Source organism: Lonchura striata, chromosome 3 (genome assembly GCF_046129695.1).
Source record: "Lonchura striata isolate bLonStr1 chromosome 3, bLonStr1.mat, whole genome shotgun sequence".
Taxonomy (NCBI): Eukaryota; Metazoa; Chordata; class Aves; order Passeriformes; family Estrildidae; genus Lonchura; species Lonchura striata.
Genome location: NC_134605.1, coordinates 44,516,252 through 44,530,702, shown reverse-complemented (window position 1 = coordinate 44,530,702; position 14,451 = coordinate 44,516,252). Strand labels below are relative to the sequence as shown.

Genomic DNA, 14,451 nt, shown 5'->3' with positions numbered 1-14,451 from the left:
GAAGAGAAGCAATATAAATACAATTGTACTCAAAGTAGTAGAAATTGGACAGATACTTTATGTGTATCTTTAAATCTATAGATCTGTATTTTCCAAGCATAGGACAATCTGCTGTGGAATTGTTTTGCCAGTTTGCCCTTCATCTTGCACCAGGTGTGTGGCCAGTGGGAAAGAGAGATTAGGCAGCTTTATGCTTTCCTGTCCAAGAGCTCTATTTCCTTTGAAGGTGCTGTTTTTCCCTTCTGTAAAAGGGAAATGGGCCAGTGCTTCTGCTTTTCCACTGCCAGCGTACACAGCTTGGGAACAAATTACAGCCCCCAGGCTTACCTAAATTAGGAACAGATTGCTTCCTTCTGAAACAATAGGAGAAGCAAAGCAGAAATTCTCTCTTGTTTGTCCTCTACTTCACACAGTGTGTTCTTGAAACAGCCCATTCATAAGTGTCAGAGTACTGCCTCATCCAGATTTGTGGTTGTATTGTTTTAAGTAATGGTAGTGCTTTCCATAAAACTTGCAAATACTGCAGTGTTTTAGATTTTCATTTTTTGGTGCTCTTGTTCAGTAGTTTACAAATGAAACTCTTGAAAGTAATTTGTGGAGAGTGGCTCCACTTCACTGCCCTGTTTTCCAGATAGCCAGATGACGGAGAGAAAAGAAGAAATGGTGGGAACAGAAAAGCACTGTGAGCAACTTCCTAAACAGGAAAGATCAGATGTACAAAGCCAAGATCGTGCTAGTACTAGTCCGGTGCTACCAGAGTCTGCCAAATTTGCAGCACTGTAAGGCCAGTTTACTTTACAATTTTGTACTTCAAAGATATGATGTAAGCTGTTTTGTTTCACTGAGTAGAAATGACATAAACTTTTAATTAACCTCTCTTTCTTTTTGTTTTATTGAGAACAAGAAAAAAGTTCCTCATAGTAGTTTTGAAACATTTTTGTGTCAAGTTACCAGGGCAGCAGGCAAAGGCAGATAATCTACCGAGTAACTTCTCAGCAAGACAGTTCTGTCTTGCAAGTAATAAGTGGACCTGAGGCGTCTGTGCAAGATGAGCTCTCCGTGGATGCCATGCACGTGTTCATAGATGAAAATGGTGAGTTTATCTAGCTGGGATAATTGCAATGCATGAGGAAATTTCTAAACACTTCAGATGTTCTGGAAGGATAGTTCTCTTGTCTGTTACCGGTTGTATGTTTTTCTCTCTGTGTGCAAAGAAAAGGCTTCGTAATTTAAAGTCACACGAGCAATAGAATTTTCCAGATCCACCAATGACCATCACAGACCTGAGCCTTTCAGTGCCTGAAGTTTATTTTCCAAACATCAGCCTCAAAAGATGCTGGCTAGGCCAGAAGACAACTTCAGTCCCATCAGAAAAACCCCTGGCATTTTCTGCCTGACAAGAGGTTTTGCACTGATCTGGCTGGGCAAAGTACGAATCCTTTTTACAGTTTTGTTCTTCAGCTGGCTCAGACTGACCTCTTAGTATGATGGTGCTTGTTGTCATTTGTACTTGTGATCTGCTACTCCTTCAAAGAAAATTAATGAGTGCCCTAGTCTTGCCCCACACATATAGCTGGGATCACACTGCTCTGAAGCTATTCTTGTAGTCTGAAGCTGTAGGATGGGTTTGAGCCCTATTTAGTGCCCTGTGAGGTACTGGCTCATCTCTCTGAAAGACAGCTGTCCCAAAAGCCCTATTTCCTTTAAAGTTACCTTCAAAACCAGCATGGAGCGAGTGCTCATGGTACTGCGACCCTGGAGATACTTTGATTTTCTGCCTGGCTCTGCTGGCAGCCTATAGCCCAGCTGTGCTGTGGCAGAAGGGCAGCAGCTGCAGTGGGGCAGGTGATGCAGCCTCTGGGTCAGCCAGGACCCACCCTTGGCTTTATGCTGCCTCTGCAAACAGGGAGGAGCTGTGGCTGCACTTGTAGCAGAACTTTTTGCTGCTTTGTACCTCCTGACCTCACCTTTGTGAATGGAAAGAGGGAAATCTGATGTCACATTTTATGGTGAACTCTACAAATCGATGTGCTTTGTGTTTAATTTATGTGCCTTTTAAATTTTCACTGTGACTTCTGTGTTTCGATTTTTCTCAGGTTTTCAGTTGTTCAAATGTTAATTTGCTTTCTGAAATCTAAAATGAGCCTAATGCACAGACTGAAAAAATATATATTTACAAATGTGCCTGACATAGAATGTATTTTATAAATTTTTTGTATGCACAAATGATTGCATCACTGAACTGACATTTTTTTCCCTCTGTATTTTCTAAAGGGGAAATCAGATCCTGCTATTTAAAAGCTGGCTGTCAGAAGGAAGGAAATTTTAGACATCAGCTATCAAATTGTGATTGTATGTCAAATGCCCAGTAAGTAAGCCCTTATGTTTAGAAATGTTGAAATGAAAGTTTTAATTGCTGGAAACTATGAAACTGTAGCTGTGAAAGATGCATATGAAGCGGAGTAGTGGTGAATAAATGTGCTAACCTTTTCTAGAGAAGTCAAAGTGGGAAATTTTTTTTGCTTTCTGCTAAAACACTGACAACTTTGTAAGAATATAGGAAAGAAAAAGTGAAAATGAAAATCAGAAATATGCACTTGGCTTTATTTTTTTTTCTGGGACTAGCCAAAGTCAAATGTAGCCATTATAAATGAAATTGTAAACAAAGTAAGTGGGACTGTCCTACCAACCTTGTCTTGTTTGCTTCCCATCCCCGTTGCATTCTTTACAAATTTGTAGTGCTGTGTCTGTATCAGTCATTGACCTCTGGATTCTAGCAGCAGAGCCTTTCACCTTGCATTAAATCTCTAATGATAATTTGCTGCTCTAATGACGAGCTGATCCAAACAATTTTCTTTTTTCAGAAGTTCTTTTTGGAGTGATCCATTTAAATCCTGTATTTATTACTATGGTTTCCACACTCTTCCATGTGATCTGTTGCTTGCATATCTGTAGAAAGAATTGTAGCTATTCAGAAGTATTTTAATGAAATAATTTTGGTTTTCATACTGTTTACAGGATTTAGAGAAGTTGAGTGAGGGAGTGAGAATTGTCTTTTTTTTTTAATAGCAAATATTGTTCTTCTTTGAAAAACTTGGGACCATGTTAAAAATAGCTTTAGCATTTTAGATAGAATGCTAGCATGAGAGATATGAGAATAATGCTTTTATTTGTCAGTAGACAAAGAATAAAAAAAAGTAAGAAAAAATTGAATAGTAGAAATAATCTGTCTATTTTTAGCAAAATAGCCAGCCCCCGTGCCACCATCCTGGTGGAATTCAGTTTTGACCTAAAAAAATCAAATATTTCACTTGGGTTCTATTTATTTCTTGCAACTCTGTTTGTTTCACCTTGCACAGAGCACTCTTCTGCTCCCTCTACCTCTAACTGTGAATTTGTCCTAAATTCAGAAATAGTTTTCTGTCCCCTGACTTTTTTTTCATTCAAGAAAGGACCATCTTCCTTCTCATGTAAGAGGTCATGCTGAATCTGCCTTTGCTAGATGCTTATGTGATACCTCTATCTTGGTTGGCAGACCTTCAGGGATGAAGTTTATTTTTAAGGGGTTCCACTCAACCATGTTAAAAAAAGCAAGTTCAGATATTCTTTACAGGCATTTACATGCATGTAATTTCTTAAGATGAGAACCTTTGCTGGAAATCTCAGAATAAAGTGATAGTTCAGACCAGGGAATGGAACAGATCAGCAAAGAGCAGTGGGTTCCCAAGGCTGTTACTTTGTGGGAGTCAGTGGGAAGCCAGGACATGAGCTTTTCCAAGAAGAGAGCATCATGAAGGAAAGTGCAAAGCTGGAGTTAATATGAAAAATGAGGAAAGGGGACAAGGAAGCTTGAAGTATGCTTAAGCTGCTTTTTGCAGGAGCAGTTTGTAATGTTTAGGCCAGAGAGATTAGTGAGAGCTGTTTGTTCAGTGGGCGGTTTCTACCATCTGTAAGTAGATTGAAGCACAGGAAGGAAGGAGTTTTTGTTTTTTCTTTAGGTGTTCACCATCAAGTAGTTTTGTATTTAGACAATACAGAGCACTTCTAGCATATAGAAAGTGGAGGAGCAAACCTGCTTTAAGGGCAATACAGGAATGATGCATCTTTGCCCTGTCCACACCTGCAGGCTTACTCATTAGTTGTGTCAAGTTACTTTCTTTTTCACTTTTTAAAGATAAACCAAATGATCAGTGAGGGAAAGGTTATTAGTGAAGAAAAAGAGAAATAGGATGAAATAAACCATGATATATAATCAATGAATGCTTCACATAACCTCTTCTGTGTGTCTGTCTGGAGAGGGTCCTTGACAAAAACTATTCTCTTGAGGGTGAGCCCTCTTTGGTGGAGATGTTCATTGTAAGAGTAGTCCATACCAACAGAAGATGCGGTTGTTATAGAAGGAAAAGAGACATGTAAAGCACCTCTGAGATGAGCATGACTTATCTACCAGCCCATGAAAAAGTTAACTAAGGAGAAGACAATGATTTTGATAGTATAGCTTCATGAGTATTTGAAATGGTGCAGAAGCAACCAATAGCTTTAGGTCTGGTATCTGAATTCATTAATGAGATATTCAAATTAGATTTCATTAATCAAGAGATGCAGGAGAAAATGCCTAGCCAAAAGAGGTATCATCCTCCTTTCATAGGAAGGGGTGAAGTTTTGGTCTCGTGGAGCCTGTATTTCAGAATTTAGTATAAGCACAGAGAGCAATAGAAAGGTTTGCAGTAGATGTATATGAGCTCTTTAAACACTTATCACCAATCATGCTTGCTTTATACTGTTAAGATTAAGCAGCTTCTAAGGGAAAAATGTTGAACTGAGTTGAGCAAGTGGAGTAACCATGTGGATTTGAATGGACTGTACCCTGATGTGCTTCTTTATGAGGAGAATTGACCCAGGACAGAGGATGGCAAGAAGCCTCTTGCTTTGTGGGTGTTGTTGGGAGAAGCAGCAGACCTGTTGCTGGTGTCTAGGAGCTGTGATGCTTCTGGGATGCTGCAGTTGTGAAAAAGGGAAGGAATTTTGACTGGAGAGGGTATGAACTGTGGCTTGTTTGTGAAGAGTAAAGTAATCACCTTATGAATTGGCCATAGGTAACTATGTTTTAACAGTGGTATGCAAAACTGAAGATGATGTTTAAATATTATTCAAAAAAAGTTCTAAACTTTAGGGCAAACTAATTAATGTTTTATGATCTTTAATTCAAATTCTGTGTCTGTCTATTGAGTCCTACTATTGTCTTCTCAATTTGTAGGCTTAAGCATTTCACATCAGATTATTAGGAACTGAAATTAAAGTAGAATTCCTATGGCCCATTTTATCTTCTTGGCATAGCATCTGAAATTAATCTCTCACAAATAATGCACTGTCACAGAAGTGAGGATGTGTTAGGTTTTATTTTTCTTATTTGTTTTTGTGTGCTTCCTGCTTTTCATTTGTTTAGGAAGGGCTGGATGGATAACAATGAATTGCAATATGCCAGATAAAGCAGATGTCCAAATCTGAAGAAGTCTGTGATTTCTTCCTTCAGACTTCAGACACTCCTTGACATACATTGCAGACAATACTGTTAAAGGGGATAGACTTTGTATTGTCACCTATTTTTGGTTCTGCAGTGTTATGAGATGATCTTTGGAGTATTAGCAAGTTTATAAATATTAATATATATTCCATCAGTTTCTACTTTTTGTCTTTGTTTTTTTTTTTTTTTTTTTCAAATCTTTATTGTTGTTTTTTTTCGATTATAATATTTTTTCTTAATATTATATGTACCTGAAGTCCTTGTCCTGGGAAATTTTCAGAGCTTCTTAAATGTAATATAAACACTTCCAAAACTTTGCTTTAATTCTATTAAAGGTTAGTGAAAATCAGAATTTTTTCAAATTGTTTTTGGACTTGGTTCTTGCCAAATTGTCTCTCACTTGTCTAGCAGTCCAGCTTTTAAAATATTTGAAGACCTAAACAAGTTAAATCTTGAGGAGGTTTATATGTTGTAATTATCACCAAAAGTAAATAATTCCTTTTCCATCATAATCTCCACTTTGGTGGGTGATTCTTGTCACTGAGTTTGGCAAATTATTTAAACATTGGCAGGACTAATCAAGTCCCCAATTACTGTCAGTGTAATTACCCTGACCCCACTTTTGTCTGTTGGCTTGCCAACAACACCTCTTGCCAGCAGTCCCAGTGGAATGGGTTCCCTGCTGAGCTAATTGCATCTAAATTTGATGCTCCCATTTCTCTGCCAAGTTCACCTCTAGCCATAAATTGCTTTCTGACAGGCTTTGACGAAAGTATAAATTCTATTCCCAGCTCATGGATTATGTTAGAAATTAGTACACAAAGACCATTTGAATCTATTCTGAAGTGAGTCACCAGCACATGTGATGGAGCCTGGCTTTCCTGCAGGTGGCTGAACAGAGCGCCTGCTTGCCCTGAGTCTTGGTGACGTGGGGAGACAAAGCCATCACTCCAAACATCCTTCCTTCCTCCTCTTTCACCCAGATTTATATGCTGAGTGCCATATTGTAGGGAATGTCCCTTTGGTCAGTTGGGGTCAGCTGTCCTGGCTTTGTCTCCTCTCAGCTGCTTCTGCACCCCCAGCCTCCCCGCTGATGGGGTGCTGTGAGGAGCAGAAAAAGCCCTTGGAGCTCTCTGTAAGGGCTGCTCAGAAACAGCTAAAGCATACCTGTGTTATCAACACCATTTCCAATAGAAATCCAAAACATAGCACCATAATACTAGTTACTATTAAGAAAAGTAACTCTGCTCCAACCAAAACCAGTACAAACAGAAAGGATTACCTAGCTCTTATCTTAGGTGGAGATTGTCCTTGTTGTGTGACACTTGAGCTTTTATTTGGAAACTTGCTCTATAACTTTAAAAAAATTATTCCAGTTTGAGCCTTATCCTGCTTTCTTGGTCATGTATCTTTTAATTTACCTGTAAAATTATTATTTTTTTTTAGGATAAAATTATATTCATGTGTGTTTCATTACTACACATGGCTCAACCATACCAGTACAATCATGCATTCATATTGCACTTTCCAGACATGTTCTGTCTGAGCAGTTGATCCTCTGAACTCCTCACTTTTTTCAGATGAAGCTCTGACACTGAAACGAGGCTTTTAAAAAGCTATATTATAGATAACATGTTTTGCAATACAGATAGAGACCTCCATTTAAAACAATTGCTTAGATTTTTTTCCTTGTTTTGAGAATAATTTAAATTTTGGTATCATTGGGACCAAAGTTTAAAAAAAAGTATTTGCTGCAAACTAGTGGCTAACAAGTACTAAAAAAATAATTTAAGGTACAGCTGTCAGTACATCTGCAGAGTGCTGGTGTTTCTGGCCCTGGGCAAAAGAGAGAATGTCAGATCAGTGAGCTTACTTATTTGATTTACATTCTTACCCCAGAATAAGCTGCTTGAGTGTCTTATACTCTATGAAAGTCTATCCGAATGCCTTAGTGGTATTATACGTCTCCTTCATAAATCCACTAATACTTAGTACGTTCACTGCTGGAAAATTCCCTGACCCTTTGAGGTTATTTCTCACAGGACAGAGTAGATTTTTTTTCCTGGTGTTTCAAGATGTTTTAGAACATGACCAAAAACTGTGTCACTAAAGCATCTTTGTATTTTTCAGCAAGGTGGCCCAAATAAAACAATCCCCCACTGCTCTTTTAATAAGCTGCTGAATCTTAAAGATTTCTTAATGCTGTTTGTCAGGTTGTGCAGTTCTGCAGCTCAGCATGTTTTGAAATGGATGTGACAAATATTACAGAGTTCTCTTTGGGATTCAGTGTTTTCAGATGAGCTGCTCCCCTGGGCATAGAGCTGCTTGAACACAGAAATGAAGTGGGGGGGGGGGGGGGGAGGGGGGTACACTGAAAATGGTAATAATGTTTGTGTTGTAATGAAGCCATGGATTTTTCTGAAAAATACTCTTTACAGACTAAGTAGCATTTTCCTGATGGCTTGTAAGGGGCAGGAGGAAACCCTTGTGTTAAGCTTGGCCACTTAGAATACTTTCCTTTATTTGTGTACGGGTTTTTAGCCCTGGTTTCGCTGAACACTGGGCAGTGTTTTCAGCAGAGACTCAGAGGTGAGAGGGGACCATGCTGCCACATGATGGCAGCAAAATCCTGCTCGGGACTAGGAGCTTATGGAGTGCTTTCAGTGTTGGGGCTGGTTTCTCTTCTGTACCCTACCCTCCCATAAGGAGAGCAAAAAGGAATGTTTTAAAGTATTTTGGAGACAATACAACTGTGGAAGCTAGTAATACACGAAGTCCAATAAGGCTGCATCTTCTCAAAATGCATCCTCTAGTTTATTAGCTAACACATACTGTTTGTTTTTAAAGTTTTTAGTATATTTATCTTTGCTTTGAAATGTAATAGGCTTGCAAATTTCAGTTTATATGCTTATTAGCAACATAAAAGTATCTGAATACTGGAAAGTAAGAGAGTACTGAATGGACCCCATTCTTAACTTTTGAGTAAGAAGGCATTCATCACTTCCTGCCTTCATATTGACCACAGTGCCTTTGGGAACGTGTTTTACAAGGCCTTTCTGTCCATCTACACTAGCTGACTTAATATGTACCACTGCTTGTTTTGCAGTCTATTGCAACACTGCAACGGTGATCTGATCTCTTTCCTGCCTATTATGTCAGTATATCACTACATCCAGTTTTCACATTCTGTAAATCAGTCTGCCTTATTGTTGTTAGGGGTGTTATTTTTGCTATTTAAAACAAATGCCAAAAATTGAACCCAAATCCTGTAGTAAAATGTGTATAAATACAGGTTTGTACTACTAGCAAAATAAGATTTAAGAGTGATTTCATCTTTAGCTTGAGCTGCCATCAGATGTAAGCACTGAAGAAAGTTAATACATTCTGAATTAATTTTACACTTTATGAAGCTGCTAAGGGCTTACCAAAAAAACTGAAGAATGCTTCCTCTGAGTTTTTTGTTTCCTCTGATTGGATTTGTCACATAATGATCCACTGCTAATGCAGCTAGCACTGGCATATTTCAATCTTCTTACATGCTCTGAGTTGCTTTTTAGTGTAAGTCTTGATATTTGATTATTTGGGAACTGTAAGCCATCATTTTCTTAAAAGAAAATTTTAGTCCACAATTTTAATGGCTCTTAGTGTCAGTCTTGAGCTGTGCAGTACTCTGGTCAGATTGCTGCTGGCAGCTTTCTGGAGCAGCATCAGTTCAGACAGCTCCATTTGAGCCACAAACTGGCTGTTTCAAAAAAGCACAAGGTATGGGTGTGTTGAGTTCCTGCTGTGCTGTCAGCACTGGCTGGATCTTGTCCAGCCTCATCGCTCAGGTCTCAGTTCAGTGCTTTTGGGTGCCCCTCAGATCAGTACTCCAGAAGCTTGCTGGGTGTGTAGGAGGAGACATTTCCAACTCTGAGCTGCTTTCTGGCTCTTCACAGCCATAGCTGCTTGCCATCACCAAAGGGCAGTATTTTAGGGAGTATTACACACAGATTTCAGCTGTATTATTTATTATCACTATGGATATTTATTGAACACTGTAAGCTCTGTAAGGACCCAGACAATTGTCTTCAGGCAGTCCAGTGTGATCTTTCTGGTTTTTAGCATGTGAGGACCTGTTCTTTATCCCATGTACATGTTAAAATGAAATTTAACCAAGACCTGCAAAACAGCTTTGTTAACAGGGAATTCTTTGTGGTGTGCCAGTACAATGAACTTATGGGGGGTTCAGACCCAAGGCAAACTAATCCTAACAAAGGGGATGATTTAGGCTGGATTATGTTTGAATGGCTCAGGACAAATTCTCAGTGGTGTAAGGCAACAGGCTAAACAGAGAGGGAGAAGGAAGATTTTTCCAGCACTGTGTGGTTATCCTGAAACATTCTGTGTGTTGTATGATTGCTCCACTACCTTATGCTTACTGAGTGTTCTTACAAAATGGGATTATGAGCAAGAAAAATATTTCTGGTTTCATACCCAATTATCAGTAGAGGGTGCTATGTTGCTTTTGAATTTCATCTGTGTAGGTTATATGTTTATCAAATATATTTTTAGTTAATAATTTATTATTCAAAATTTAGTTCAATTATACCTTTGCTTACATTAGCAGTGCAGTTTGCTGTGATAGATCTTGATAATATTAATTTGATTCTGCAAATGAACAGATTTTTCTGTTTAGCAAGATTCCGTGTTATAGTGTAATCAGCTCTGTTATAATGATTTTATGATTAGAGAGTGTTTGTTCCTATTTATATATAGTAATAAATTTATAGAATCTAGTTTATAGGCTTACAAAAACACAAACACCTTCATTGCATTTCTTATTGGTGTTTGCTGTCAGTGTGATAGCAATGCTGTCAGATGAGATGTACAGTTTCTAAGTAGCTGTGCAAGCAATTCATCTTTGGGGGTAGCAAGTGAATGTAGAAGGAGGTTGTGTGGAAAATAGGGATAAGGAAGACAAAAGCAGCAAACAGGAGCTGAAGGAAATGGAAGATCAGGAGGGAATCAGAAGATACAGAGAAATGAGGCTGATGACTGCCAGATGACAGATTCTGATTTTGGAATTGTTGCTTTGCTAGCTCTGCCTTTGCAACTTCTCTGCCCTAAATGTTTTTTGAGACTTACAAAGTTTCTGACTCTTCCCCACAGTCAGTGTCCTGGCTGCCTGTGGTCTCCTCTGCCACTTGCTGAGAGGCAGAGTTATGGATTTTTAATGTAAATACAAAACAGACTGTGGCAACTCTTGGCTTTTTGGTTAACTTCAAGTCTGGTGGGAGATGATTTGATTTCCTAGATTTATTCGTGGAAGAAGCCTTATTAGTAAACAATTTTTGATTTCTGAGAAGTGTTAAACTCCTTGGGTATTCTGTTCCATCCATCTGTCCTTCTGCCATTTCCATTTTTGGTGAATTTGGGATTAAAGATGTGGTCTGATCTCAAAATACTTTTGGATTTTGTAGAAAGACAGCTAAAGATGCAGCAATTTAGTGAAGATTGACTCTTCATTTAGGAAGGCATGAGCAACCACTGTTTTATTTCCCTGCTCTTTTGTTGAGTCACCTTTTGGGCGGGAATTCCCAGGCTAGTACATAGCCTGGACTAAATTTGCCTTTTTCCTACTGTGAACAGGGAGACTCAGGGTTGCACCCATAATGACAAGGAATGGGACACCTCATCCTGAGGAAGCAAACAAAAAAAATCCCTTGCCTTCCTTCTGACTGGACCAGGTTGCTCTGTAGTCCATATCTGTGGGAATCTTACTCCTAGCGACATTCCTCAAGGCTTCCTCTACTTTCTTCCTGCTTAAATCTTATGGTTGTGATCCAGAATCTTGGATGTGTGCCCATCTCTTCTGTACTGCTTTTTTAATAACTGCTGACAAAGGAGATGAGTCTTACAGAGGACTGCCTTGTGGCTGGGACATCAAGTGTATTGTGGTGGACCACGTTCTCATTTGCTAGTATTGTCCAAAAGGAACATGACAGCTTTCCTGACTCTGTGGAATGGATCATGCTGCTGTCTGTAGCAGGGGGAGTGTGAAGTGCAGAGGAAGCCATTAGGGTCAGGAGCATTTCTGCTCAGCTGAGAGTTCTGCTGGAGTGGCAGATGGTGAATATCAGGTCTGGAATTCAAGCCTGATAGCAATCAAGGCTTTTAAAACATAAACACCTGGCTCAGAAACCAGAGGCAGGATTGCTCCTCTGCTGACATCCCAAGGCTGATAGTGTTCCTGTTGGTGTGACACTTCAGTCCTTCTTTTAAGTAATCCAGACATTGAGCTGTGTTCCAGAACAATGCTAACCACTGCAGCTGAAGTTAACAGCCAGTCATGTGCAGGACAGCCACAATTTTAGCACTTTAACAAGGGTTACCTAGGAGCCTTTGGGAACCTTGGTGATGAAAGGTAAGGAAAGTTGAGTTAATGAAAATTAATAAGGTGCCTTTGGGGCAAATGTAGGGTGTGCAAGAGGAGGGTTTTAATCTTTGCACTGCCATAGGCTTCCTGGCTGACTGTAGGCAGATTGCTCTAGTTTCTTCCTGCTTGTCTTTATGCAAAATGATAACAACAGATATTGACTACCTTGCACGAGCACTTAGATGCTTTCACCTCATGTAGATGTGAAAGTAGTAAGAGCCCAAGGCAGGTATCCAGAGGCAGTGGGGCAATGAGCTTGGAGCAGAGTGCCTGGTGTATAAATCCCATTTGGGAAAGAATTAGAAAGAAGTATTCAAACTAGAGCTCTTTCCCAAGTGACAATTATTTCATTCCAATAAAGTTGTCTCTGAAACCCAGTCAATCAGGTCATGTAACACCATTTCTGCAACCCAACAGGCACTGCTGCTCTAAGTGCAGATTTTTGCAAGTGTTTAGGTGTTGTACTACAACACAAAACAGTAAATGTGAGGAAAAAAATAAATAATATCTTGCTCAGGGCCCTCCCAAGTTGAGTTTACACTCAGTACACTGGGGATATTTGAACTAGCCTTATGTGAATTAGCTTATGTATTATTATCTTGTTAGGGCAGAAGGAAATTCTTGTAGCCTCAATTCTCAGCAGGGTAAAGCAGTACTCACTGAATTCAGTGCAGGTGAAACCAGACTTAGCTTGGTACCTAAGTGAGCTCATTGGAAGCTATTCTGGGATCTCTGCAGTATCTATTTTGCAGTTCTGCTCTGTAGATGTGCATCTCTAAACTTAAATTGTCAATGGACAGAAAAAGGCACTTCTGAAGTGTGATTCCTTGAGGGTGTTCATCTCGGAATGAGAAAAGCTGTGATACAGAAGTATCTGTTTCTCTGTGGTGGATGTAGTAAATCAAGTGTATCTGAATTTGGGTGTTGACTGCTTTGTGGATCTGTGCTAGATATGAAGGTGGAAAGTTCCCAAGTCCTGTGAGCCAACCCGTAGTGTAATATTTCAGAATTGTTGAGAAAATATTGCTGCTTAAAACAATATCTTTTTTTCCTGTCCTCTGTGCACAGTGAAATACAGTTCAGCTCCTCCAGTACTACCACTTCAGAGAGCCAAGAACCGTCTTCTGGGGATCAAGCAGCCAGTGCACTTCAGCAGCAGCTCCTGCTGATGGTGGCCAGAAGGACCCTTTCGGAAAACCCACGGGTACATTGTTATAGCTGAATTTCTAGCATCTTGATGAACTGCTCAATAAACAAATGCTGCAGGCTTGTTCCTGAGACAATTTTGTTGATTTTGCTATGCTGCTTTTCCTAGTATTGCTCATGTGGGAGAAGATGTGTTTTATATTGATGGATGCAACTCAGCTGTTTTCTGCTGACAATGAGTAGTGTCCTAGGGGACTATTTAAAGACTCTGTCACCTAAAAAGTTCATCTTCTGTCTTCAACCATATTTCATTTGGAAGAGGACACAGCTGTTAGGATTTTAGACACACCACCAGATTTTAATAGTATGAAGTGTTTATTCCAGATTCATTGCTGTCATAAAACCTCATGTCTGGTTTCACTTTTCTGAATTGGGCAACCAGACCTCTGAATGTTTGCTGTGGAATGTTGAAGCCACCTCCTCAATGCAGCTAGTAAAAGAAAAAGGCCCTGAGACTTCAGTTTGCATGGTCTTATGTGGACATGAACTTCACAGTGTTTGGGGTCTGTGACTTAGGGCTATAATCTGTTTTTATAATTCCTTTTATAGTACCTTTGACTTTCTCTCTGCCATGCCAAATTCTAGTTTGGTATTTATGAATAACAGTAAAATAACAGTTAATTGCCTTTCATCTTAGATTTCACACAGGAGCGTTTAGCTAGAAGCAGCTTGCGTAAAGGAACTATTTTAAACTAAAAATCAGTAAATTGTCCCAAATAATGTCTTTCATATTTGGACTGTGTCTTCCATTTAAAGGCTTTGATGTTTTCCAGATATTTATAGTCTTGTAAATTGCCTGTAAATTAGAGAACAGTTGTCATTTCTTCTTTGTCTTTTAGGAAGACTGCTCCTCAAGGTCATATTAGCAAATGTGTAGCCTGGCCAGGCAGTAATTTCAGAATGTCCTGGTTTCTGAATTTTTTTTCTTAAACATGAAATTCTGAGCCTACATAAGTCAGGAAGAGCATTGTCATTCATTTCAATGAAGCTAGGGCTTCAGGCTGTTGCTGACACCATATAAATTTATGAAGTGAATTTTTATAAGCCCTTTCTTATAGGAGAAACAGGCTTGAGTGACTTGCTCAGGGCTAGTCAGAGAGTTTCCCAAATCCAGCTCAAAAATCTGACTCCCGCCTAAGCACTACAAGACTCGCACAGAGGATTTCATCCAAAGGTTACAGTCCCCCAGGAGCCAAAATGTTCACTTATGCACTCAGTTAAAGAAAGGCGCGTTAGGCTGTTTTGGGGACTCAACAATCAGATCCTCAGGTGTTTTTAGTGAACTCTCTGCCACTGTTTTGAT

At 39.3% G+C, this 14,451-nt stretch overlaps 1 protein-coding gene across 3 annotated transcripts in view; it reads left to right on the top strand.

The window, feature by feature from the left end:
* The window catches only part of PCNX2 (pecanex 2), a 149,571-nt gene that overhangs the window by 21,236 nt on the left and 113,884 nt on the right, over positions 1 to 14,451 (top strand). For all 3 annotated transcript variants that reach the window (XM_077782114.1, XM_077782113.1, XM_077782115.1), the window contains 4 exons: positions 632 to 779; positions 948 to 1,093; positions 2,275 to 2,368; positions 13,011 to 13,146. In XM_077782114.1, the coding sequence (XP_077638240.1) occupies positions 632 to 779; positions 948 to 1,093; positions 2,275 to 2,368; positions 13,011 to 13,146 (524 nt within the window). The remainder of the gene's footprint in view (positions 1 to 631; positions 780 to 947; positions 1,094 to 2,274; positions 2,369 to 13,010; positions 13,147 to 14,451) is intronic.